This window comes from Chlorocebus sabaeus, chromosome 14, assembly GCF_047675955.1.
Source record: "Chlorocebus sabaeus isolate Y175 chromosome 14, mChlSab1.0.hap1, whole genome shotgun sequence".
Taxonomy (NCBI): Eukaryota; Metazoa; Chordata; class Mammalia; order Primates; family Cercopithecidae; genus Chlorocebus; species Chlorocebus sabaeus.
The window spans coordinates 25,495,208-25,521,982 of NC_132917.1; the positions used below are offsets into that span (position 1 = coordinate 25,495,208).

At 38.5% G+C, this 26,775-nt stretch overlaps 1 protein-coding gene across 2 annotated transcripts in view; it reads right to left on the bottom strand.

Annotated features, from left to right (window-relative positions):
- The window catches only part of ASXL2 (ASXL transcriptional regulator 2), a 153,952-nt gene that overhangs the window by 90,017 nt on the left and 37,160 nt on the right, over nucleotides 1-26,775 (bottom strand). The window contains exon 2 of one of the 2 annotated variants that reach the window (XM_038006656.2): nucleotides 22,509-22,591. In XM_038006656.2, coding sequence (XP_037862584.1) covers nucleotides 22,509-22,591 — 83 coding nt within the window. Of the gene's footprint in view, nucleotides 1-9,161; nucleotides 10,495-22,508; nucleotides 22,592-26,775 lie in introns of those variants that run through there. The other variant, XM_038006657.2, reaches the window with a different exon arrangement.

Sequence of the window (26,775 nt, forward strand, 5' to 3'; positions counted from 1 at the left end):
AAGGGTTGATATGTACCACTGTATGGGGCAATTTTAAGTCAGCTAAGACAACAAACTTTATGCATGAACATTTCCTAGACTTTCATGAAGCTGTTGAGTGAGGTCCTAGGCAATTGATGCAGCAGTTGTGATAAATAAAAACATCTCACCTAAATCTCCTTTTCTTCATAACATAGATATTGACATGATAGGAAGCTCTCAGCTTAGGGAAAGAGAACTAAATTTTAGATTATAGAACATAGATTCAAAAGTGGCTGGAACAAATTGGCCGACACCTTACTGGTAACCTGCTATTCCTCTGGTGTTATACTTCGGGATTGTTCCAAGTTTATTTTTCAAAAAACCCTTCACATTATTCATAGAAGTGATTACTTGCCAGTGATCCACATGTATCTTAGCTAAAACTAGAGAATGCCCTAACTTAGATGGTTTTTGAAGCCTATATATTTGGTATTATTTGACCCTTAAGTGTTTTTACATCTCTCAGCATGGAAGACGAAGAAAGTTGTACATTGTTGTTTGAGAGTCTGTACATTTAGACCAGATTTGTATTTGCACTGTCAGTATGGCAAAAGAGTGAAAAATGTTTAATACAGTATTGGATTTTTTATTTCTTTTTTTGATTAAGCTTATACCAGGGCTTACAACCTCAATCTATGTTCATGACAGTGGGGATTTTTTTTAATGTCCACATTCTTTCTAATAAACTGATGGAAGACTTCTTGGCTGTCCTTTTAAGTGTCTGGCTTACAGTAATTTTTATGTATTTACCACTTCCTGAAATGGAGTTTTGATTTTTAATTGAGGAAAAATTTGAGATTATTCCTCTGTTTGAAAAAAGAGGCTTGCTGTAATGTCACAGGAAACCTTTTTAAAGTGGACCTGTAATAGAATATTGTAGATGCACTTTGCAGCAATTGGAAAAGAAAGTGTTGTGATTTGATTGAAATAAAATTAAATGTGTTGTCCTCCTCTAAAATATATATATATAATATAGCAATAATTAGTAGTTATGATGCTGAAATTATTAATTTGAAACTATGTTTATGTACTGAAAGAAACATTTATAATGCTGTTTTGAACCAAGGGTTTCAATGTAAAAGAAAAAAGATACAAATATAAAATCAAATAATATTAAAACTCCACAAAGTTAACTCAGGAAAAAAAAAATATGGAAAAGAAGCTGTCTTGGTTTCTCATTCATTTAATATTTACAAGGACCTATCATATAGCAACGCAGTGGTATGTGCAGGTGATATAAAAGAGGAAGTGGAAGTTTCTATAAGAAAGAAGTACTCCTTCTTAAATTTTAATGTAAAAATAACTGAACTAGAGCTGAGCTGAGCCAAATGACACAGTCTCTTTGCTAGTGTGCACGTGCACGTACACGTACACACACACACACACACACACTTGCCCCCAGAAAAATATGGCACATAGATAGAAGTTTAAAATGTATACTATCTAAAAACTGTTAGCCATATTTGCAATTTTGCTATCAATTCAAGAATCGAACAAAATCAGAAACTCAGGTTTAGAGCTTATGTTTTTTAATGTGTCAGTCTCCACCCCCCTGGTTTACAAGTAAGAGTATATTCAACTGTAAATGTAGCAGCACTTGCAGCAAAATTATGATTCTTAATGTTTCCTAATTATGTACTTTTTAAAAAAGAGATCTCTTCCCAAAATTAACTGATAACTTTTCCCATAACTAATGATGTCTAATTTCCCCACTGAAAATCATGACATTTTCACTATTCTTTCTTTCATTCTTAGTTTCTTTCTGGGGCTCAAAGACACATGTAAATGAAGTCCAGAATAAAGTTCAAGTATTCATGGCCCATCAACTTTCAAAGTTAAAAGTCTCAGCTTTAACTTGCTTTGTCTTGTCTATAATCCTCCTCATTCTAAAGGCTCTTGCCAAAACTCTAAAACTTACTTGTTTTACCAATTCTGAATCATCACATTGTGAGCAGAAGCTAATAAAAATCAGATTCTTATCCTTCGCTTTCTTAACCACCCATCACTGTCTAGATTTTAAATTTAACAAGGTAAAATGAACATTAATCTTCTTGAAAAAGTTAAAGGCATACCTCTGCTCATTCTCCTTACCTTAGGCAAATGCTATTTCCTACTAATATAACATGACGGCTGTTTCTCCTACATTAGATTAAATTGTGCCCCATTCAAATAAATGCAAAATCCTACAACACTTTTATTGTGGTAAAATATACATAAAATTTACCATCTTACCTTTCTAAGTATACAGGTTCAGTAGTGTTAAGTACAGTCACCCTGTTGAGCAACCTTTTCATCTTACAAAACGGAAACTCTATACCCACTAAACAACAACCATCTTCCCCTGCCCACCATTCTTTTTGTCTCCATGAATTTGACTACTCTAGGTATCTTATGTAAGTGGAATCGTACAGTATTTGTTATTTTTTGTCTGGCTTATTTCACTTAGTACAATGTCTTCAAGATTCACTCATGCTGCAGCAGGTGTTGATTTCCTTTCTTTTTAAAGCTGAATGTTCCATTGAATATATATGCTACATTTTGTTCATCCATCCATCCACCTATCAATGAATATTTGGGTTGTTTCTTCCCTTTGGCTACTGTGAATCATGCTGCTATGAACACTAGTGTTAAAACTATCTGTTAAGTCTCTACTTTCAATTCTTTTGTATATATAGGTGGAAGAGGAATTGCTGGGTAAAATAAAATCCTACAACCTTTGATCATTCTTTACTTAATCCTCAGTTTACACAACTTTCTGTTTTCAACACCTACTAACAAGAATCAGATAAGATACAGGTTGACAAGGGAGCTCCATAGGTGACCTAGTCCATTTACCTACAGGTACTTGTACCCCCTCTAAAGTATCTAAACAGGTAATCATCCAATGTCTTATGTAATCATACAATGTGGTGAATGGGCACTACGTCCTCAAGCATTTCCAATTATTCACAAATTCCTTCTTAAGCTAAGCTAAATACTCTTCCTACAAGTCTATTTACAAGTCTGCCTTTATGATGGAAATCAGTAGTATAATGCTGGGGAAATCTGGGGGGCTCTTTGTTTCCTCTGCAATGTTTGAATTTTGAAACTGATTTTGCAACAAATTATCTTTGAAAGTGGGGGGGGGGGGGAAGTTTGACATTATTTCTTACCATTCCAATGACAGTCATTCAAGTATTTTAAGACTTCATGAAATCCTGAAATCTACTCCTTTCCAGATTATTTTTGGTCTCCTTACTGGCATTCCCTGTTGCACCCAATCCAAAGAATCTTTAATACAATAAGCTTGTACCATCCATCCTCAGAATTCATCAGTGTCTGCCAATATTTGTTATCCCCATTTCAAACCTTTGATAAACAGGTTTAAGGGACATCATTAATCCAAGGTATCTGATAGTAGAGATAATCTCCCTTGCAATAACAAGTTACTGCCTAATTCCTACTTTCATCCCCAATCTCTTGTCCATTTTTTCCGTACTCCTTCCTATAAAATACAGTTGTCAAAACTTGGTAAGGCCACAATGATTAATCATCTTCCCTATTCCTGGCTGAACTATACACAATCTATATTTATCCTTCAAAGCTCAATCCCTTGAACTTCAATAGGATTAAATAATACACTCATACTTTCAAGGTTAAAAAAGAAGAAGAAGAAGTAATCTAGACCAGACGCTTAAATGCCCTCACTTCCAGTCGATTTTATTTATTCATTTATTTAGAGACAGGGTCTCACTCTGTAACCCAGGCTGGCTCAATCACACTGTAGCCTTAAACTCCTAAGCTCAAATGATCCTCCCACCTCAGCCTCTTGAGTAGCTGAACCACATGTCTGCACCACCACATGTGTGCACTCGGTAATTTAGAAATTACTGAATTAATAAACAGTCTTGGTAGATTTTAGATTTAAATTTAAATTTTTGTATTCCTATACACTTTCAGTAAAACATTTTTCCTTCCCTTGATCATATTACCTACAATTCCACCAATGATTGATTCATTCAGATTAACAACTAATCTGCTTTTTAAAAAGAAAGAATATAAATGTAGCTTTTAACTTTGATTTAAAAAGTAACATTTGACTCATCCATACTTTAATGAATTTGTTTCTTCATACTGTTTTCCTCCCCCAAACACACCATCAAACAAATGGGAATAAAAGCACTAAAGACATAAGGGAAAGGGTGTGTAGGAAAACTTTTAAACAAGCATTTTGGGGTAAGTAGATCTAGCTGGGGCCCCAAAATGAGAGGTTCTAGGTCAACAGAGCAGCAGATGGGCATAGTACAAATAAGGAGAGTGGTAGAGGAATCGCCTAGAGAGGGAGGTCACAGCAATAAAAGATTCCTTGGAAATTTTTTGTTGTTGTTTGCTTTATCTTACACTTAACATCTAACTATAAACCTTCACTCTATCATCCCACTGTTGTCTTCCACTAACATCTTCTAAAAAGCATGGCTTTGTCCATTAGCAGTAACAAAGTTCAATATTATCAATATTATTTAGATTAGATAACTACAAACTCTTGGTATAGAAGGGCTTAGAGAACAATCTAACGTTTTACCTAAAGAGAAATACAAAACAGTTCATTAAGATCCTTGTCCAGGCCAGCTGGGTACGATGGCTCATGCCTGAAATCCCAGCACTTTGGGAGGCTGAGGCAGGCAAATCACCTGAGTCGGGAATTCAAGACCAGCCTGACCAACATGGAGAAACCCTGTCTCCACTAAAAATACAAAAAATTAGCCAGGCATGGTGGCGCATGCCTGTAATCCCAGTTACTCGGGAGGCTGAGGCAACAGAATCATTTGAACCCTCTGGAGGTTGTGGTGAGCTGAGATCGCACCATTGCACTCCAGCCTGGGCAACAAAGAGCGAAACTCTGTCTCAAAAAAAAAAAAAAAATCCTTGTCCAGGCCGGGCACAGCAGCTGACGCCTGTAATCCCAGCACTTTGGGAGGCAAAGGTGGGCAGATCACAAGGTCAGGAGTTCAAAACCAGCCTGGCTAACATAGTGAAACCCCATCTCTACCAAAAATACAAAAAATTAGCTGGGAGTGGTGGCGGGCACCTGTAATCCCAGCGACTGGGGAGGCTGAGGCAGGAGAATTGCTTGAACCCTGGAGGCGGAGGTTGCAGTGAGCTGAGATCGCGCCATTGCACTCCAGCCCGGGCGAAAGTGTTAGACTGTGTCTCAAAAAAAAAAAAAGAAAAAGAAAAAGAAAAAAAATCCTTGTCCAATCTCCTGAGTCCTACTCAAAAGTGAGGCAGCAGAAATAGTACTTATATTTTAGACTCACAGATGGGGATTCAAGTTCTATCACTAATTGGATATGTAATTTTTCACTGATTTGACGTGTTTATCTATGAGATAATGATTTCACAAGGCTTATTTAAGATTAAATAGACCATGTGAATGGACTCCCATCTTAGTCAAGGCCATTTCACTACAGCATCAGGCTTTTCAATCTTATGAGGAATAGGTAATAAAAAGTAGGCCAGATGTGGCAGTGTACACCTGTAGTACCACCTACTACAGAAGCTACGGTGGGAGAATCACCTAGGCCCAGAAGGTCAAGGCTGCAGTGAGCTATGATCACACCACTGCACTCCTGCCTGAGACAAACGGAGAGACAGAGACAGAAACACAGAAAGGGAGACACATACACACACCCCCCCCCCACACACACACACACAGAGAGAGAGAGAGAGAGAGAGAGAGAGAGAGAGAGAGAGAGAGAGAGAGAGGAGGGTATATTATCTGAGGTAAAAGGAGTATTAGTGAGGAAAACAAAATACTTATGAATGAATATAAACTAAGGGCATGGTTCCGAAAGAACTCAGCTGGAGAGAGAGAATAAAAATCAACAGATTCAATTAAGTAAACCAAAAGACAGAAATTTTGCAATTTTATACCTTTGTCCTACTTGGTATTCTTGTTGATTTAGCAAGCAGAGCTTGGATATCTAAACAGCTAACACTACTTATTACAATTATTTTCTGCTTTGAACTGGAGCTATCAGTCCAGATGTAGCCATTTATATTGAGATTCAAGAGTTTTGAAGTAGTTGGTTGACCCATTAATTTGACCAATTCCTGGTATTTCCCAACTAAAAGAAGTAACTTAGTTATGGTAGATCTTAGGAGATTATTAAACGACTTACGTTGCAAGTTTACGTTCCCTCAAGTCTCAAAAATAAAGACTAGAATAGGGGAGGCCAAATGGCACCAGCAAGTGGGAGAAGATCACAAAAAACAGTCCAGCCCAGGAAGCCTCTTTGTCCTTGTGGGCCTGAGACTACACCACCTCCCCCTCTCACAAGATGTTGAGCAGTCAAGTAGCTCAAGCAAACAGGAACCTGCCAGGAAGCCTGTCTGTCCCCACAGGCTGAAGACTCCCTTTTGTCCACATCTACAGGCATCAGGCAGCCAAGCCTGTGAAAATTTCCACCCCCTCAGACAGAAGCAACAGAGATCAATAAGAAGCAGCAGAGGTCAATGGGAGCCTCTGTGGCACCAAATAAAACAAGCAGAACCAAATACCATTGCAAAGGATCTGAAAATTAAACTTGTTATTGGAACCACAATCCACTAAAACAGTACAGGACCTGCATGGTAAACCTAAGTAAACACAGTGAATGCTAGCTTAAATAAGACTGGACATCCCCTAACATGATAGCCAAAATATTCAGGGTTCAATGGAAAATCACTATCTGAATCAAAGAAGACAATTAAAGGACGCCAACACTGAGACAGATGTTAAAATTGTAAGAAAAATTTTGGAGTAGGCCGAATGCAGTGGCTCACGCCTGTAATCCCAGCACTTTGGGAGGCCAAGGCGGGTGTATCACCTGAGGTCAGGAGTTCAAGGCCAGCCTGACCAGCATGGTGAAACCCCGTCTCTACTAAAAGTACAAAAATTAGCTGGGCATGGTGGCACATGCCTGTAGTTTCAGATACTTGGGAGGCTGAGGCAGGATAATTGCTTGAACCAGAAGGTGGAAGATGCAGTGAGTTGAGATCGCGTCACTGCTCTCCAGCCTGGGCGACGGAGCAAGACTCTGCCTCCAAAAAAAGTAATAAACAAATAAAAATTGGAATAGCTCTCATAAAAATGCTTCAAGAACTACTTAAAATTCTCCTGAAACATATAGAAAATATCAGCAAAGACAGAACTTATAAAAAGAAATCAAATAGAAATTATAAAAACAAAAAATACATTAAGAAATTTAAAAACTCATCAGTAAGAGAGTGGAGATGACAGAGGATAGAATCAGTGAGCTTAATAACAGGTCAATACAATTTACTTAGTGTGAACAGACAGAAAAAATAACACCAAAAAAAATCAACAGAATCTCAAGGCACTGTGGGATAATAACAGAAGATTCAACATTCATATCATCAGCATTCCAGAAAGAAAAGAGAAAAAGAGTAGGGTGAAAAGAGTATTCAAAGAATTGACCAGGCACAGTAGCTCACGTTTGTAATCCCAGCACTTTGGAAGGCCAAGGTGGGTGAATCACTTGAGACCAGCCTGGCCAGGAGTTTGAGACCAGCCTGGCCAATGTAGTGAAACCCTGTCTCTACTAAATTAGCTGGCTTGGTGGCACACACCTGTAATCCCAGCTCCTCGGGAGGCTGAGGCAGGAGAATTGCCGGATCCTGGGAGGCAGAGGTTGCAGTGAGCAGAGATCACACCACCGCACTCCAGCCTGGGTGACAGAGTGAGACTCTGTCTCCAAAAAAAAGAAAAAAAAGAGTATTCAAAGAATTAACAGCTGAAAACTTCTCTTATTTGGTTAAAGAAATAAACACAGAAAAAAAAAAAAAAAGAAAGAAATAAACACAGGACGGGCACAATGACACGGGCCTGTAATCCCAGCACTTTAGGAGGGCAAGGCAGGCAAACTGCTTGAGCTTAGGCATTGCACTGGGCAACATGGTGAAACCCTGCCTCTACGAAAAATGCAAAAATCAGACAGGCATGGTGGTGCACACCTGTAGCCCCAGCTACTCAGGAGGCTAAGGTGGGAGGATTGCTTGAGCCCAGGAGGCTACGGCTGCAGTGAGCCGAGATCGTACCACTGCACTCCAGCCTGGGCAACAGAATGAGACCCTGTCTCAAAAAACAAAAAACCTGCAGATATAACAGGATTTAAAAAGAAACAGAAAAAGTAATAAAGAAAAATGAAGAAATAAACGAACAGATTCAAGAAACTCAGTGAATCTAAATAGGATAAATCTAAGTAAGTCCACCAAGACACATCATAATTAAACTCCTGAAAACTAAATCCAAAGAAAAAGTCCTGAAAGCAATCAGAGAGAAACAATATATTACTATAGGGAAACACCAATTCAAATGACAATAGATTTGTCACCTAAAACCACATAGGCCAGAAGGAAATGGCATGACATTTCACTAGTGCTGAATGAAAAGAACCGTCAATTGTGAATTCTATATCTGATGAACCAGCTTCAGACTAAGTAAAATTAAAAGAAGTAGTTGACTAAGAGGAGTAGAACTATTCTTAAAGAATGACTACAGGTAGTCATTCAATGGAATGGAAATGATAAAAGAAGCAATCCTGTAGCACCAGGAAGAAAAAACAGAAAGAGCAGGAATAGGTATATACCACAGACTATGCTTCTCATAAATTTTATAGATCACATTTGATGACTGGAACACAAATTTTAATACCATCTCATACTCAAGAATCTAAATGGAAGTACGGTTTCCACACTTCACTTACAGTGGTAAAATGGTATCAGCAGACTGTGATAAATCACATGTATATATTGTAATACCCAGTTGAAACAGTTTAGAAAACTATGTAAAGATAAAGAAATACAATACTATAAATATAAATCAAGACAGAATCCTAAAATATGATCCATGAGGAAGTCAAGAAAAGAGAAACAGAGGAATGAGAAATAGAGGAAACAAACAGAAAACAAAACAAAAAAAAATGGCAGACAAACTCACCTATCAATAATTACTTTAAATATAAATGGTGTAAACACACAAATTAAAAGGCAAGGATTGGCAACATGGACCAAAAAAAAAAAAAAAAAAAAAAATCTAAAGCAGTTTACAAGAAATTCATTTAGTTTCAAGGTGTCTTTAAAATTAAACATGCACTTACCACACAACCCAGCAACAGCACTTTCTGTACATTTAACCCAGAGAATGGAAAATGTATGCCCATGTAAAAACATTTACACAGATGTTCATAGAAGTTTTATTTTTAATAGCCAAAGCCTGGAAACAATTCAGATATGCAATGGATAGTTAGAAACTGTCATACATCCATGTCAAAGAATACTACTCGGCAATAAAAAAGAATGAACTATGAACACAGTAACTTGGAGGACTCCCCAGAGACATACAATGAATGGGGGTTGCAGGGGAGCCAATCCCAGATGGTTACACACTCTATGATTCCATTAAACTCTTGAAATGACAAAATTATAGAAATGTAGGACAAACTAGAATAAGGGGGGCAAGAGGAGGTACTAGGGAAGTACATGTGGTTTTAAAAGAGGAACACAAGGGATATTCGTTGAAAGTATTCTGTATCTTGATTGTGGTGGTAGGTACATGAATCTATACACATGATAAAACCACATAGCACCCCATACACATACACACACCTGGGTACCAATAAAACCAGGTGGATTATATCAGACACAGTATTCTGGCTGTGACACTGCACTACAGTTTTGCACAATGTTACCATTAGGAGAATCTGCATAAAAGGTTACTTCCTACAACTGCTTATGGCTTACATTTTTCTGTTGTACTTTAATTTTCTATAGGGAGCAATGGACAGCTGTTGTTTCTTCCTGACCAATATCCATTCCCTCTTCTTCTGTAAAGAATGCTCAATTTTGGCTGGGCATGATGTCTCACATCTGTAATCCCAGCACTTTGGAAGGTTGAGGTGGGCGGATCACTTGAGGCCAGGAGTTTGAGACTGGCCTGACCAACATAGTGAAACCCCATCTCTACTACAAATACAAAAAAGTAGCTGGGCGTGGTGGTGTGCGCCTGTAATCTCAGTTACTCGGGTGGCTGAGGCAGGAAAATTGCTTGAACTCAGGTGGCAGAGGTTGCAGTGAGCCGAGATTGCACCACCGCACTCCAGCCTGGGCAACAGAGCAAGACTCTGTCTCAAAAAAAAAAAAAAGAATGCTTAATTTTGCTTTGGGGAACTATGCCCTACCCTACTGGAAACCGTCTCGGTAAGACTGTCCATTAAGATATCTCACCATCCCTGGGCACTAGGCCAACCAAGTTCACTCTTCCTTGAAGTTTAACCTTGAGCAGAATAGATAATGACTAATTTAGCCCAACTGGAGTGTCTTGATGAGACTATGTATTAGAAGAAGTTGCCTTCCTTCTCCTAATTTCAGAGCTTGTTTCTTGCTTTTGAGACTGAGTCTTGCCTCTGCCCCCATATTCTTCAAATAAATCTCATTTTGCTTAAGTTATTCACATTTGGTTTCTATCATTTGCACTTAAAGAACCCAATCAATGACCAAGCGCGATGGCTCACGCTTGTTATCCCAGCACTTTGGGAGGCCGAGGTGGGCAGATCACTTGAGGTCAGGAGGTCAAGACCAGCCTGGCCAACATGGTAAAACCCCGTCTCTATTAAAAATACAAAAATAAGCCGGGGGTGGTGGCAGGTGCCTGTAATTCCAGCTACAAGGGAGGCTGAGGCAGAAGAATCACTTGAACCTGCGAGGCAGAGGTTGCAGTGAGCCGAGACCATGCCGCTCCACTCCAGCTTGGGTGACAGAATGAGACTCTGCCTCCAGATAAATAAATAAATAAGAACCAATCAAATATATGCTCCCTTCAAACAAACATAACACAAAACTTACCTAGTTTTTTTATTTTTTAATTATAATTTTAACTTTGTAAAACCTTAATTAAGCTTTCATCCACAAACTCTTGCTTACAATAAATAGGTTCTTACAAATGAACTTAATGGACTACAAATATAACTAGAGTTAAAAAGACTAATTAGGCTCTAATTATAACCCAAGCATGCCATGTCCAAGTAACATGAAAATACATGGACATGACTGTTGCCCTCAGGTCTCACAGGCATGTAACACAGTAACTGCTATAGTGGAGGTGAATCTAAAAGGCCATGCCCACACACAAAAAGCCAATTCAGTAAAGGATCCAGACTAAGATTTTTAACCCATTCTGCCCTGTTTTTAAGTATCATGCCCCTAAAGGATTTACCAATTTTTTTTAGACGGAGTCTTGCTGTGTTGCCCAGGCTGGAGTGCAGTGGCATGATCTTGGCTCACTGCAACCTCCGCCTCGCAGGTTCAAGCAATTCTCCTGTCTCAGCCTCCCGAGTAGCTGGGATTACAGGTGCCCGCCACCACACCCGGCTAATTTTTGTATTTTTAGTAGAGATGGGGTTTCACCATACTGGTCAGGCTAGTCTCGAACTCCTGACCTCAAGTGATCCACCCACCTCAGCCTCCCAAAGTGCTGGGATTACAGGCGTGAGCCACCGAGGCCAGCCGATTTACCAATATTTTATCTAAATTAAGAACATAAACATACATTTTCAATCTTACAGCCATAAAGCAAATGTTAATATACATGTTTCCAGTCTACTAAATATTTTCATTATTAATCTGCCGAATACTTGGCATCCCAACGCTTTTATAAGTCAAATGTTGATTTTAATAAATCTTAATATAGATCGGATTTCTAAACTTATGATCAAACAATAAATACAAACTGCAAGAACCAAAAAAAGCACACTTACTAAACATTAACATAATAATATCAATATTACTTAGTTTCTGGACTAATTATTTAATTTTATAAAGTAAAACTCAAGCATTCAAAGGAAGTTAAATTAAATTTATAAGAGTGTGCTTTATAATTGCATAATACTTCTTTAGAATAAAGTAATACTTCTTACCTTCTGGAGTTGGAATGCAGCGCAGGAAAATGAAAGAAGAAAAAAAAAGCTTTTAATTTTTCTTACAAAGCAACAATAAAACCAAAAATTAAACTGTCCCTTCCCTTCCCAGCAATATCCACAAATCCCCAAATTAGCAACCCCCTCATTAACTTCTTCATTAAAATTTACAACTTAGCCAAAAATATTATCAAAATGTCTAAAGATATACAAATTTAGCTAAACAGTCTAAACTACTTCAGAAAATAGTTGCAGTAATTTGATTGTGTAACAGAGTAAAACTTAGGGCAGTTTCGAGTTAAATGTGGATACAATGAATACTACCTATTCTTTAATATTCTTCCCATGCATTTCAATTTCAAGGAGCCATCATAAAGCCATCAGCTTAAGGTTTACTAGCTTCCCTGTGATCCATAATGGAGCTCTTACGGATCTGAATTACAATGGATAAGAATACTCTTTTCTGTCAATACCCAAACATTTTGTTGTCATTTTTTTCATTACTAATCCTTCTTGACATCCCTACCAGGTTTGTGGGCTTGAAAGCAGATTGCAACTAACAGATAGGGAAGATGGCTGGGCACAGTAGCTCATGCCAAGGCCAAAGCAGGAGGATTGCTTGAGCCCAAGAGTTCAAGATGAGCCTGAGCAACATAGTGAGTCCTCATCTCTACAAAAAATATTTTTTAAATGTTAAAAAAGAAGAAGAGGAGGAAGATGCTGGCTTAACCACAAAGGTATCATCCAACCTTAGATATACTATCAATACAATAAATAATGTTCTTCATTCTAAAACTAAGCTGTTTCTAATGAAATCACTTCAAGGCAATTCAGCTTAGCAAATAATCAGATGATCTACTCCGCAGGGGTAAGGATTTCTGCTGAAAAGTAGTAGAGAATATTGACTTTATTTCCCTTGCTATATACTTTTGCATGGAAGAGATATGGGAAAACATAGGTGCTCTGATTGGTTTTTAGTATAATGTAATCTAAAACATATAACCTTCAATACAGTATGAAAGAGATTATTTTCTTCTTAAACAAATTGGTACTAATCAGATGTTATTAGGACTCCCCTAGACAAAGAGGTAAAATCTCAATCTCTAAAATGTTTATTGAGCATAATCTTTGCTGGGTGGTTCCCAGAGTTCTTTACAATCTATGCAGTTGGCCACACTCATTCATTAGCTATATAACTTACTCAGCTATATTCATGTTACAGTGTGAAGATTCAAATTCGCCAAAATTACTAATTATATATCATGAACCCTTGGGATCACTCATGAATGGTCTAATTCAGAAAATGCCCAATTTGTGGACGATAAATTCATGAACAAATAATCTTCCTATTTCTCCTCTTCTATTCATGAATGGAAAGACAAGAAAAACTAGTCAGAGAATAGGGTCTCAAGAACTGAACACTTTACTATTTTTCTCTTCTTTCCTAAAAACTCTATTTCTCTATTAGCTGATGTAAGAGTCAAGATAATACAGTTAATAAGATGAGCAAAGCAGGTTAAGGAAACTCCAAAAGGGGGGGGGGTGGGAAGCACTAAAGGCATAGCTACTTCAGAAGGAAGGCATTAAGTCCAACACTTAATGCTATAAAAGCACATCTGTAAACACTAATGGCAGCCACAGCTGATGGAGGGGGAAAACCTATTGCATATCTAGCCTAAGTGTAGAAGTAGTAATGAGTAGTAACAGTAAAGAATTAACAGGCATGATTTCAAAGAATATTCAGGGTGTGTATTCTGTCAACAGTATGTAAGCTTACTGTGTAGATTTAATTGTTCTATTTTTTGTAAGCCAGAATACCCAAATTGCACACAACCAGTCTCAAGTTCTTATCTGTTTGATATATACTGACATATTTATGCAATAAAATTACTGCAATTTATTTCAGAACAGCCCAGGGTGCAAACACTATTTACAGTTTATGATGGAGGATGTATACTTTTGTTTTTAGAATTTTCCAAAAGTAAAAATTTACGTTTCAAAAAAGTGTCTTCAGGCCAGGTACTGCGGCTCACATCTGTAATCCCAGCAGTTTGGGAGGCCAAGGTGGGAGGACCCCTTAAGCCCAGGAGTTTGAGACTAGCCTGGGCAACATAGAGACCTTGTCTCTATAAAAAAATTTAAAAATTAGCCAGGCATGGTGGTGTGTGCCCGCGGTCCCAGCTACTCGGAAGCCTGAGGTGGGAGAATCACTTGAGGCTGGGAGGTTGAGGCTGCAGTGAGCCGTGATTAAAAAACAAAACAAAACAAAACCAAGAGGCGGCCAGGTGCAGTGGCTCACGCCTGTAAACCCAGCACTTTGGGAGGCCAAAGCAGGGGGACCACTTGAGTCCAGGAGTTCAAGACCAGCCTGGGCAGCGTGACAAAACCCCGTCTCTACAAAAAAAAAAAAAAAAAAATTAGCCAAGCATGGTGGCGCACGCCTGTGGTCCCAACTACTTAGGAAGTCAAGGCTGCGGTGAGCCATGATCGTGCTACTGCACTCCAGTCTGGGTGACAGTGAGACTGTCTAAAAAAGAAAGAAAGAAAACGAAAGAAGTTACATTCACTCATGTCTTTAGCTGTACCTGTATATTTTTACGTATTACATAAATACATAGTAGCTAATATTTATTCCCCAAAAGGTGGGACAGGTTCCCAGCAGGCGGCTTTTCAGCAAAGCTCTTCTAGTACCTAGTAGGCAGTTTCCTGCGGCAACCTCAGGCTATAGCACCAATGAACTTTGTCATCCGCTGAACTAGAGCCCTGCTTTCTCTTTACCTTTGAATAGTTAATCCCTGGTTAATCTATTAATAACTTCCAGTTAATAACTTTCCTGTTCAAATTATTGTGTACTTTCTGGTCTTCTGATCAGATCCTAAGAACTATAGAACTGTATAGCTCAGAGACTTACACAGAACATTTAAATAAACTCTTAACTTATCAATGCCCAAAATCCCAGAAACAGTTCCATGAAGCCGTGTGGGAGTAGCCATGTGAGTATATTTGGGAGGCTGGAGTTGGAATCACCTCTGACACTTCCTGAAAAATGGCATAGTTTGTAATGACAAGAAGAAATATAGGCTCAAGTCAGGAGAAACTGAAAAACAAACTGGAGCACTAGGTGCTCTTTGTTTCTCTGCAAACTGTAAAATCAGCATCATCAGACAAAAAGGAAAGTGCTTTTTAAAAAAGGCTATTTTATATACTGATGGCTAATGACAACCATTTTACTTTCATTCAAGGTAAAATAAAATTCTGAATTCTTTCCCTTAGTAACTGAAGTATATCGTCAAAATGTACCCAAAAATGGACACAACTCTCTGAATCTTTGGTTTTATTTCTAGTGTCTCAGGAAGGAAACAAAATACCTAACCATTCCTTCAATATTTAGATTCATACAAACGCACAGTATAATCCAGAATCAACACGAGCTATAATAATGAGAATAGGGGCTCTTTAAACAAACAGACCCAGTAAACAAAATCTCTACCCAATGAATAATACAGATTTTTAAAAAGCAAACTGTCTACAGAAAAACAAATGAGTAAAAGCTTACAAAATTGTTTTAAAGGTTCTAACAGTACTTCAAATTTGGAACAAGCAATTCTGTGTTGAAGAGCTCAACCCTAGGAAACAACTGCCACATTATCATCGGTATTTATGTAACAAACAAATTAGGTTATACTTTAGCCACAGAAAATTGAACAAGGAGGTTAGACATCTCAACAAAATTCTTTTTACTATTTTTGATTTTATGAAATAACTGTTTTTTGGTAAACAGTATGGGAATTATTTTCTCTATTTACAAATGATCAGATATCACAGCTACAGCATTTATCTATAGTATCAATAACTTTTCATGTCTTCTTGTTTTAGCTGTTACAAAAAGAACTAAGCTAATTTAAAGAACTCCACAATGCCTTTGCTATCAACTCTGACTATTAAGCATAACAGAAACAGTTCTTGACCTCTCCTGGCCTAAGTCATGTCCTCCCATTTCACCTGAAACATTAAAACTTTTTCTTCCCTATTACTCCTATGGAAAATTCTATCTTTTTTTTTTCTTTTTTTTAAGAGGTAGGGTCTTGCTTTGTTGCCCAGGGTTGGAGTGCAGTGGCCCAACCATGGTTCACTGCAGCCTTGACCTCCTGGGCTCAAGTGATCCTCCTGCCTCAGCCTCCCAGCATATTTGGGAGGCTAAAGTTTGAATCAGGTCTGACACTTCCTGAAGTGATTATTATTAATATACAAGATACTAATAATACCTCATATATTCATAGGACATATATTCATGGGACTATAGGCCTGCACTGCCATGTTTTCTTTTTTTTTTTTTTTTTTAAATAAAGACAAGGTCTCGCTATCTTGTTTAGGCTGGTCTCAAACCCCAGGACTCAAGTGATCCTCCCGTCTCAGCTTCCCAAAGTGTTGCAGTTACAGGCATGAGCCACCATGCCCAGCCTAAACTATCTTTAAAATTAGTGCTTTAATGCATAAAAACAACATAATAGAATATAAAAAGTCACAGATCATGGTGAGGGGAAAAATTTAAGGACCTTTCTCTTCCTATATTTTCTAAAATGCTGTCATGCTTTATAGTTATAAACAGGCATTTAATTTAAACATTATACTGCTTTTGTAAAAAAAAAAAAAAAAAAAAAAAAAGGAATTCATGTTTCTAATTAATTTCCAGAATTCCATACTTTGGATAAATGATTTTCAATCTTACTTACCACCCAACTTCTTAAAGGGGCTACAACTTGAATCTTTCGCAGCTAGGAGCCAACCACTTCATTTGTATTTTTTTTTTTTTTGAGATGGAGTTTCACTCTTGTTGCCCAGGCTGGAGTGCAATGGCACAGTCTCAGCTCACTGCAACCTCCGCCTCCCGGGTTCAAGCAGTTCTCCTGTCCCAGCCTCCCGAGTAGCTGGGATTACAAGCATGCGCCACCACACCGAGCTAATTTTGTATTTTTAGTGGAGATGGGGTTTCTCCTTGTTGGTCAGGCTGCTCTTGAACTCCCAACCTCAGGTGATCTGCCCATTTCGGCCTCCCAAAGTGCTGGGATTACAGGCACGAGCCACTGCGCCCGGCCCACTTCTTTTCAAATATCTTATTGGTTGGTTGCGGTAAAACCCACAGAACATAAAAGTTACCATTTTAACCATTTTTAATCAGTGGCATTAAGTACATTCACAATGCTGTGCAACTGTTACCATCATCCATCTTCAGAACGTTTTCAACATCTCTAACAGAAATTCTGTTCTCATTTAATAGTAACTCACTATTCCCCACTACTCCAGTCTGTGGTAACCTCTATTCTACTTTCTCTCTATGAACTTACCTATTTTAGGTATCTCATGTAACTGGAGTCATACATTTGTCTTTTTGGGTCTGGTTTACTTCACTTAGCATAATGTTTTCAAGGTTCATCCATACTGTAGCATGTACCAGAATTTTATCTTCTTAAGACTAAATAATACTCCATTGTATGCATATACCTTATTTTGTTTATTCATTAATCTGTTCATAAATATTTGTTTTTAATAAAAAAATAAAATTTAATAAATTTTAAAACCAAACAAAAATGGTATTGAATAATCTAGGCAAAATTCTTCAAAACGTGAGTGCCAAAGGAAAAATATAAAGGGAGAAGAGCTCAAAGTCATGTACTGAGGTCCAAGGAATGAAAATAAAACAGTAAGTAGTCACACACTTTTGAGAAGCATAATGCGTGTTTCATTCTGTAATCTTTCTAAAAAACTTTTAAGAGTATAAGACAGGCCGGGCGCGGTGGCTCAAGCCTGTAATCCCAGCACTTTGGGAGGCCGAGATGGGCGGATCACGAGGTCAGGAGATCGAGACCATCCTGGCTAACATGGTGAAACCCCGTCTCTACTAAAAAATACAAAAAAAAACTAGCCGGGCGAGGTGGCAGGTGCCTGTAGTCCCAGCTACTCGGGAGGCTGAGGCAGGAGAATGGCATAAACCCAGGAGGCGGAGTTTGCAGTGAGCTGAGATCCGGCCACTGCACTCCAGCCTGGGTGACAGAGCAAGACTCCGTCTCAAAAAAAAAAAAAAAAAAGAGTATAAGACTACCGGCCGGGCATGGTAACTCACGCCTGTAATCCCAGCACTTTGGGAGGCCAAGGCAGGAGGATCACCTGAGTCCAAGAGTTCGAGACGGGCCTGGGCAACATGGCGAAACCCTTGCCTCTACAAAAAATACAAAAATTAGCTGGGCATGGTGGCACATGCACCTCTCATCCCAGCTACTCAGGAGGCTAAGGTTGTGGGACTTCTTGATCCCAAAAGGACGAGGCTGCAGTGAGATGAGATTGCGCCACTGCACTCAGGCCTGGGTAACAGAGCGAGACCCTGTCTCAGAAAAAAAGACCACCATTTGACACATCACTGCAGCAAGAGAATAATCTATAACTATATATGAATATGATCTTCCAACCAATAATACCTCATATATTCATTAACAAGTAGGTTTTAAATACTTGTTATGCACCATATGCTGAGGGGTGGGGAAAGATAATGTCACTGCCTCTGGAGCTACCTTAAAAATGTAAGGTACAGAGAAATTGTATGATTTTTTAATAACTACAAACATATATAATTTCAAACCTTAATGCTATGAAGAACACAGAACATGACAGGCACGGTGGTTCATGCCTATAATCCTTCCACTTTGGAAGGCCGAGGAAGGCAGATCATTTGAGTTCAGGAGTTCGAGACCGGCCTGGTCAACATGGTGAAACCCTGTCTCTACTAAAAATATAAAATTAGCCAGGCATGGTGGCACGAGCCTGTAGTCCCAGTTACTCGGGAGGCTGACGGAGGAGAATCACTTGAACCTGGGAGAAAGAGGTTGCAATGAGCCGAGATCACGCCACTGCACTCCAGCCTGGGAAACAAGAGTGAAACTGTCTCCAAAAAAAAAAAAAAAAAAAAGAAAAGAAAAAAAGAAAAGAAAAGAACACAGAACACTACAACCAACTAAAATAGGAAGATATGATCAAGACCAGAAAGTCAGCCAAAATTATCTCTGAAAAAGAGGTATACAAATGGAGACCTAAAAGACTCAACTGTCCAATAGCTGAGTGAAAGCACATTCCCTGCTAAGGGTGGTCAGCATGTACTGCTTTGTTGTTCTGTAACTGCATTACCACAACATAGTTGAACCAGGAAAAGCTACTTTTAACTGTCACTATGTGAACCAGAAGCTATCTGATGATTCACATACTTTACTACCTTTTTAAAAAAACTCTTCCATTTTTTCCTGCTGTTTTTTTGTTTTTACTAATCTTTATTTACTATTCCTGCTTGCTCCCTGGAAATGATCATGGTAAGTTTACAGTCCCAGAGCCTTACTATGTTAGAGCTGGATGATACTGACATTAAGACCTCCTGGCCTCAAGTGATCTGCCTGCCTCGGCCTCCCAAAGTGCTGGGATTACAGGCATGAGCCACTGCACCTGCCCACAAAAGATACTTTTAAAAGTTAATTCTTCAAATGTGTATACATATATATACACACACACACAAGACTGTATATATATGTATATATGTGTATGTGCATATATGTGTATATATGTGCATATATATGTATATATGTGCATTAATGTGTGTGTGTATATATCTATATACACACACGACTCGACACAGCGAGACTCTGCCTCAAAAAAAAAAAAAAAAAAGAGACAGGGTTTTACCATGTTGGCCAGGCTGGTCTCAAACTCCCGACCTCAGGTGATCCACCCATCTCAGCCTCCCAAAGTGCTGGGATTACAGGCATGAGCCACTGCACCCGGCCTTCAAATGCATTTTTAATTAATTTTAATTAAAATGTTTAATTTAAAAATGTCTACACTCAATTTTTGAGGGATGTGTTATATAAAGTATATAAATATATATATAGATAGATTTTTTTTTTGAGGCAGAGACTCGCTCTGTTGCCCAGGCTGGAGTGCACTGGTGCAATCTCAGCTCACTGCAACCTCCACCTCCTGGGTTCCAGCTCTTCTCCTGCATCAGCCATCCAAGTAACCGGGATTACACACACGTGTCACCATGCCTGGCTAATTTTTTTTTAAATAGAGATGGGGCACGGTGGTAATCCCAGCACTTTGGGAGGCCAAGGCAGGCAGATCACGAGGTCAGGAGATTGAGACCATCCTGGCTAACTTGGTGAAACCACGTCTCTAATAAAAATACAAAAAACATTAGCCAGACATGGTGGCGGGTGCCTGTAGTCCCAGCTACTCGAGAGGCTGAGGCAGGAGAATGGCGTGAACATGGGAGGTGGAGCCTGCAGTGAGCCAAGATCGCGCCACTGCACTGCAGCCTGGGTGACACAGTGAGACTCCATCTCAAAAAAAAAAAAAAAAATAGAGACGGGGTTTTACCATGTTGGCCAGGCTGGTCTCAAACTTCTGACCTCAGGTGATCCGCCTAACTCGGCCTCCTAAAGTGCTGGGATTACAGGCGTGAGTCACTGCGCCCGGCCTTCAAATGCATTTTAATGTTTTAATTTTAAAATGTTTACATTCAATTTTTCAGGGATGTGTTATATAAAGTAAGGCAGACTAATTTATATTTTACTTTTTCATGTCAATGAAGCAAACCTAATTTATTTCAGCCTACTGAAGTCTGACTATAAATCAAAAAAGAATTCAAACTGCTTTAGAAAGGGAGAGCCAATAAAAAAACCTCAACTAGAATTTCATGTCAAAGAAAACAAAACGAGTGCCCATAGTCCCAGCTTCAGGAGGCAGAGATGGGAGAATCGCTTAAGGCCAGAAGTTGAAGGCTGCAGTATGCCATGATCATGGCTGTGACAGCCACTGTACTCGAGGCTGGGCAACATAATGAGACTCCATCTCTTAAAAAAAAAAAAAAAAAAGAAAGAAAAAATGAGAAACAAAATTTAGAACATGTAATGGCTACTCATCAAGAAATACAATGTTCATTTACAAATATTTGGGCATAGTTTACTGTTTCTCAATGGGAACACAATTGGCACCTGAGATGAAAAACTATTCAACGTGAAGCAATGTCCAGCACAATGCAAGACATTTAGCATTCCTGTTACCTGCCCGCTAAATGCCATTGTGTTCCCCTATCCCAACCACTGTGACAATCAAAAACAGTGCCCCAAAATTCTAAACTCTTTCTCTAAGAGTGTTACACAATGCCACCCATAGTTGAAAACCAGCAATAGTTTGAAAGCACTGCAAACTTTTCCTATCTTAATGAAAATCTAACATAGACTCCCAAATTGCTGTCTTAATATACAGAGCATACCTAATATAATTTTAACATTTCTTGATGATAGAGTCTTAAGAACACTGACTATTGGCCAGGCATGGTGGCTCACACCTGTAATCCTAGCACTTTGGGAGGATGAAGCAGGCGGACTGTCTGAGCTCAGGAGTCCTAGAAGAGCCTGGGCAAAATGGTGAAACCCTGTCTCTACTAAAAGTACAAAAATTAGTCAGGCATGGTGGTGCGTGCCTGTAATCCCAGCTACTCAGGAGGCTGAGGCAGGAAAATTGCTTGAAGCCGGGAGGCAGAGTTGCAGTAAGCCAAGATCATGCCACTGCACTCTAGCCTGGGTGACAGAATCAGACTCTGTCTCAAAAAAAAAAAAAAAGACTATTAAGTATTATTGTAATTTTTTTTTTTTTTTTTTTTTTTTTTACAAGACAGCATCTTGCTCTGTCACCAAGGCTGGGGTACAGTAGCACCTTCTTAGCACTCTGCAGCCTCGAACTCCTGGACTCAAACAATCCTCCCACCTCAGCCTCCCAAATAACTAGGACTATAGGAGCACACTACCACATCTAGTTCATACAATTTTTTGTAGAGATGTTTCACTATTTTGGCCAGGCTGGTCTCAAACTCCTGGCCTCGAGCAATCCTCCCACCTCAGCCTCCCAAAGAGTTGCGATCACAAGTATGAGTCACGATCACAAGCATGAGTCACCATGCCTGGCCTGCTATTGTAATATAATAAGATTCTTGGAAATTAAAGTCTGTGTTATCTTCGATCCTGTATTAATGACCCAAGTCTATTATATTTGAATATGATAAGACTATTATTTGACATATATACTGATTTACAGTTCTTTTTCATTTTATCCTTTTGAGCCAGCATTATTTCTTCTGGGATCTGTCTACCTCTAGGATTCTCCCTGTATGAGAGTAATTTTTATCACTAATGACCCAGTTTATTAAATCAAAAAGTCTGAAGTGACAGATGAAGTCTTGAAGATGGCTCCAGGTCTTCCTAAAAATTAAAGTGCATGGGCTTAAAGATAGCTACCCTCTAAGAATTTAACTTACTTTTGGTTTTAAAACTATGTAATAACTTAAAAAATTCCAAAGATCTGACAGCTGAATAAATCAGAACAAAGCATTTATTATTAAATAATTAATCTTCAGGACTAAAGTACACTATTACATACTACCAAATACTCTGATCAAGTATTATAATTATTACTAATAATATTTAAATAACTCACCTGATTTCTTTTAGTCCTTCTCTCTGGATAACTTGAAGAATTTCTTTATGACTCATGGGTGTATTGGGGTATTTTTCTAAGACCTGAAAAACAAGCATATAATAATAAATTATTTCTTATCTCAAGTTCTTATAATTCTATATATAATTATATTTCTTATGTTTTAATAATTATATCCAGAGCATACATATCCAGAGACTTTTCATCCCTTATATTTCAGAATAAATGAAAAATTAACAATATATATCAGATCATCTTTCCCTCAGTCATAAATAGTAAGTCAACTCCTGAAGCAGAAATTGACCAAAAAAGCTAAAATTAACAACCCAATTATTCACTACTAATAATATGCAACTGTTTACTTTCTACCTCCATCCCCACATCCCTTCACTACCTGTGACCTACTGCAAGCACATTAAGATTATCCATTTCCTGGTAAATGTACAGCAAAGCCTAGTAAATCACAGGAGCACAATAAATTCTTAACTGAAACAAGTAAACAATATGATTATAATAAAATTAAAGTAATATCTGTGTTCTGGTTCTGGTAAAGACAGAGTAGGCATAGTCCATTCTGTCTCTACCACTGAATGCAACTAAAAACCTGGACAGAATGCATGAAGCAGCTATTTGAGGACTCCAAAAATGGTAGCAGGTGACCTAGGGAGAAAAGCATAACTAGGAGTACCACACTAGTCCAGCAGTGAGTTTCCTGATTTTGTTTCCCTCTGGTTCCCCTGAGCCTGGACTTAAAGGCAGCCCAAAACCCGGAACTGCAGGCTAAGTGCAGGCAGAAAGTGCTCCAAGAGAAAAATCTTTTTTGGTCTGAGGCACAGTAAAGAGGGCATTTCTAAATGTTGGATAGCGGAAGAAAAAATTCTCTGGGTTTTCCCCCGCTTTTCTTTTTCTCTGCCGTTGCCCCAGGCAATCGCATGGGAGCAGCTGTGGTAATACTAGCAGTAGCTAGACAGGGACCTAAAACTCTAAGAAAGCAGAACCTTGCAAGTGGTCCTACAAGCATGGGAGGAATTCCCATGATTTATCTCGGCCAGGCACAGTGTTTCGTGCCTGTAATCTCGGCACTTTGGGAAGCTGAAGCGGGCAGATGAGGGGTCAGGAGTTCAAAACCAGCCTGGCCAACATGGTGAAACCCCATCTCTACCAAAAATACAAAAATTAGTCAGGCATGGTGGTGAGTGCCTGTAATCCCAGCTACTCAGGAGGCTGAGGCAGGAGAATCACTCGAACCTGGGAGACAGAGGTTGCAGTGAGCTGAGATTATGCCACTGCACTCCAGCCTGGGCAACAGAGCAACACTCCATCTCAAAAAAAAAAAAAAAAAAAAAAAAAAAAAAAATTAGCGGGGCATGGTAGTGAACCTGGGAGGCAGAGGTTGCAATAATCCGAGATTGTGCCCCTGCACTACAGCCTGGGCGACAGAGCCTGTCTCAAAAAAAGAAATAATGTCTAATAAACAATTCAAACTTACTCAACATAGGAATAGTAAGGAAATCAGCAACTCACAAGAGAAAAGATAAGCTATATATAATAAACCTAAAGTAACAGAGATGTTGGAATTATCAGGCAAAAGTAGCTATTACAACTATGCTTCAAGATGTCTGGTGAATATTCTTGAAACAAATAGCTAAGAGTCTCAACAGATACATATGTATATTTCGTATACGTTTTATTTTGTTGTTTATACTTACATTTATATATGAAACAAAAATACAATAACCAGTAATATGTCCAAACATAATACAGCAAGATAAATGGCAGCCAAAATTCAAATCCAAGTCTTGCACCACTATAGCACACTGTGTCCTGTGTTTGTAACTATCTTCTCATTTGGTCAGTCATAAAATCCAACACATATTTCTGTGTATCATGTTCCTTGATCTCTCTGCTACATCTGACATCAACTGTTCCCTTCACAGACTTCACCCTCCCAGACTTTTCTTTTTCCCCAAAATATTTTTCTCAGTTTTCTTTGTAGATGTCTTTTTCTGTGCCCATCCCTCAAATATTTTATAAACATCCAGTTACCCCTTTTACTTTTCACTCCACCAAAATTTCCCTGAATAACATTAACCACACCAAGCTTTCACCAATCACTCACATTTTGATGAATGAAGCAGCAGTCTGTTAAAAACTATTAAAAACCTGTAAAAGTTGGATATCCCATAAGCATTTCAAACTTCAGATGTCCAAAGTTAAACTTACTGCTTTCATCCAAGTTAAGGCCAATACAGAAAACTGAACCTTTATTTATTTATTGTCTATATACTAAAAATGTATTAAAGTACTGAAAATAAACAAAAATACACCATGGACCTGGACAAATAACAGTTCACAAAAGGGTTAATATAACTGGATAATAACCATATGAAAAAGAATTTGCACACTGAAGTATTTATGGATGAAATCATATGATGTCTGGGACTTCAAAAAATACACAAGTAGTTATGGGTTTAAATATAGCAAGATTGGCCATAAATTGATAATTATAGAAGCTAAATGATGAACACAAAGATATTCACTATATTATTGTCCACTTTTACGTACAAATTCAACATCCTATAAAAATTTATGAAGCAAACAAAATACAATATTTGACTTTACTAGCAATCAAATATAATACATTTCAATGTGGGTTTTTTCCTGCCAATTTAAATGGCAAAAATGGCTACGTTTGCACGTATACATCTGTCCAAGGAGCTAGAAAACTGAAATAAGTATTTCTAGAGTGTCATTTCTCTGGCATATCAAATCTTAATTGAAAGGTGACTATTAAATCATTATCAGAATGAGCCACACTCAGAACTGAAAATATTTGTATTATTCATGGTAATGGTAAAAATTAATATTTTCTAATATATTCTGCAGAACAAGGAATTAAGTTATTTTAATATTTTAATGTGTTTGAAACATCATAAGACATTAAGCTATTAGAAGTGGAGACTGGTTGGGTGCGGTGGCTCACACCTGTAATCGCAGCACTTCGGGAGGCTGAGATGGGCAGATCACAAGGTCAGGAGATCAAGACCATCCTGGTTAACATGGTGAAACCCCATCTCTACTAAAAATACAGAAAAATTAGCCGGGCATGGTGGTGGGCCCCTGTAGTCCCAGCTACTCAGGGGGCTGAGGCAGGGGAATGGCGTAAACTCTGAAGGCGGAGCTTGCAGTGAGCGGAGATTATGCCACCACACTCCAGCCTGGGTGACAGAGTGAGATTCCATCTCAAAAATAAACAAATAAATAAATAAACAGAAGTGGAGACCGAAAATTGTGTCTTTTTAGTAAGGATTTCACCGATTTCCAAGATGTTCTGTACTTTAATGAAACAGAGTAAACCAGTTGGTTAAAACTGCTGAAGGAGGCCAGACACGGTGACTCAGGCATGTAATCCCAGTACTTTGGGAGGCCAAGGCAGGTGGATCACCTGAAGTCAAGAGTTCAAGACCAGCCTGGCCAACGTGGTGAAACCCCATCTCTACTAAAAATACAAAAATTAACTGGGCGTGGTGGCGGGTGCCTACTGTAGTCCCAGCTACTAGGGAGGAAAATTGCCTGGACCGGGAGGTGGAGGTTGCAGTGAGCCAAGATCGCGCCATTGCGCTCCAGCCTGGATGACAAGAGCGAAACTCCATCTCAAAAAAATATATATATAGATATATTATATAATATATAAAAAATATAATATGTAATTTATATATTATGAAATATAATATATAACATATTATATATTATGTATAATATAAAATAACATATATAATATGCATGTTATATAAATATATAAATTATATACTATATAATTTATATTATATATAACATGTTATATATAAAAATATATATGGAGTATTTATTTTCTTTAAAAAAAAAAGTTTATCACAGGTTCCTTTAAATGCTAGGCATTTAGAATTAGTTTTTTAAAGGCCAGGTACAGTGGCTCACACCTGTAATCCCAGCACTTTGGGAGGCCGAGGGCAGATCACTTGAGGCCAGAAGTTCAAGACCAGCCTGGCCAACATGGAGAAACCCTCTCTCTGCTAAAAACACACGCAAAAAATTAGCCAGGTGTAGTGGTGGGCGCCTATAATCCCAGTTACTCAGGAGGCTGGTTCAAGAATTCAAGAATCACTTGAACCCAGGAAGCAGAGGCTGCAGTGAGCCGAGACAGCGCCACTGTACTCCAGCCTGGGTGAAAGAGCGAGACTCTGTCTCCAGAAAAAAAACAAAAAGTTTTTTATTGTTGTCTTTTTTG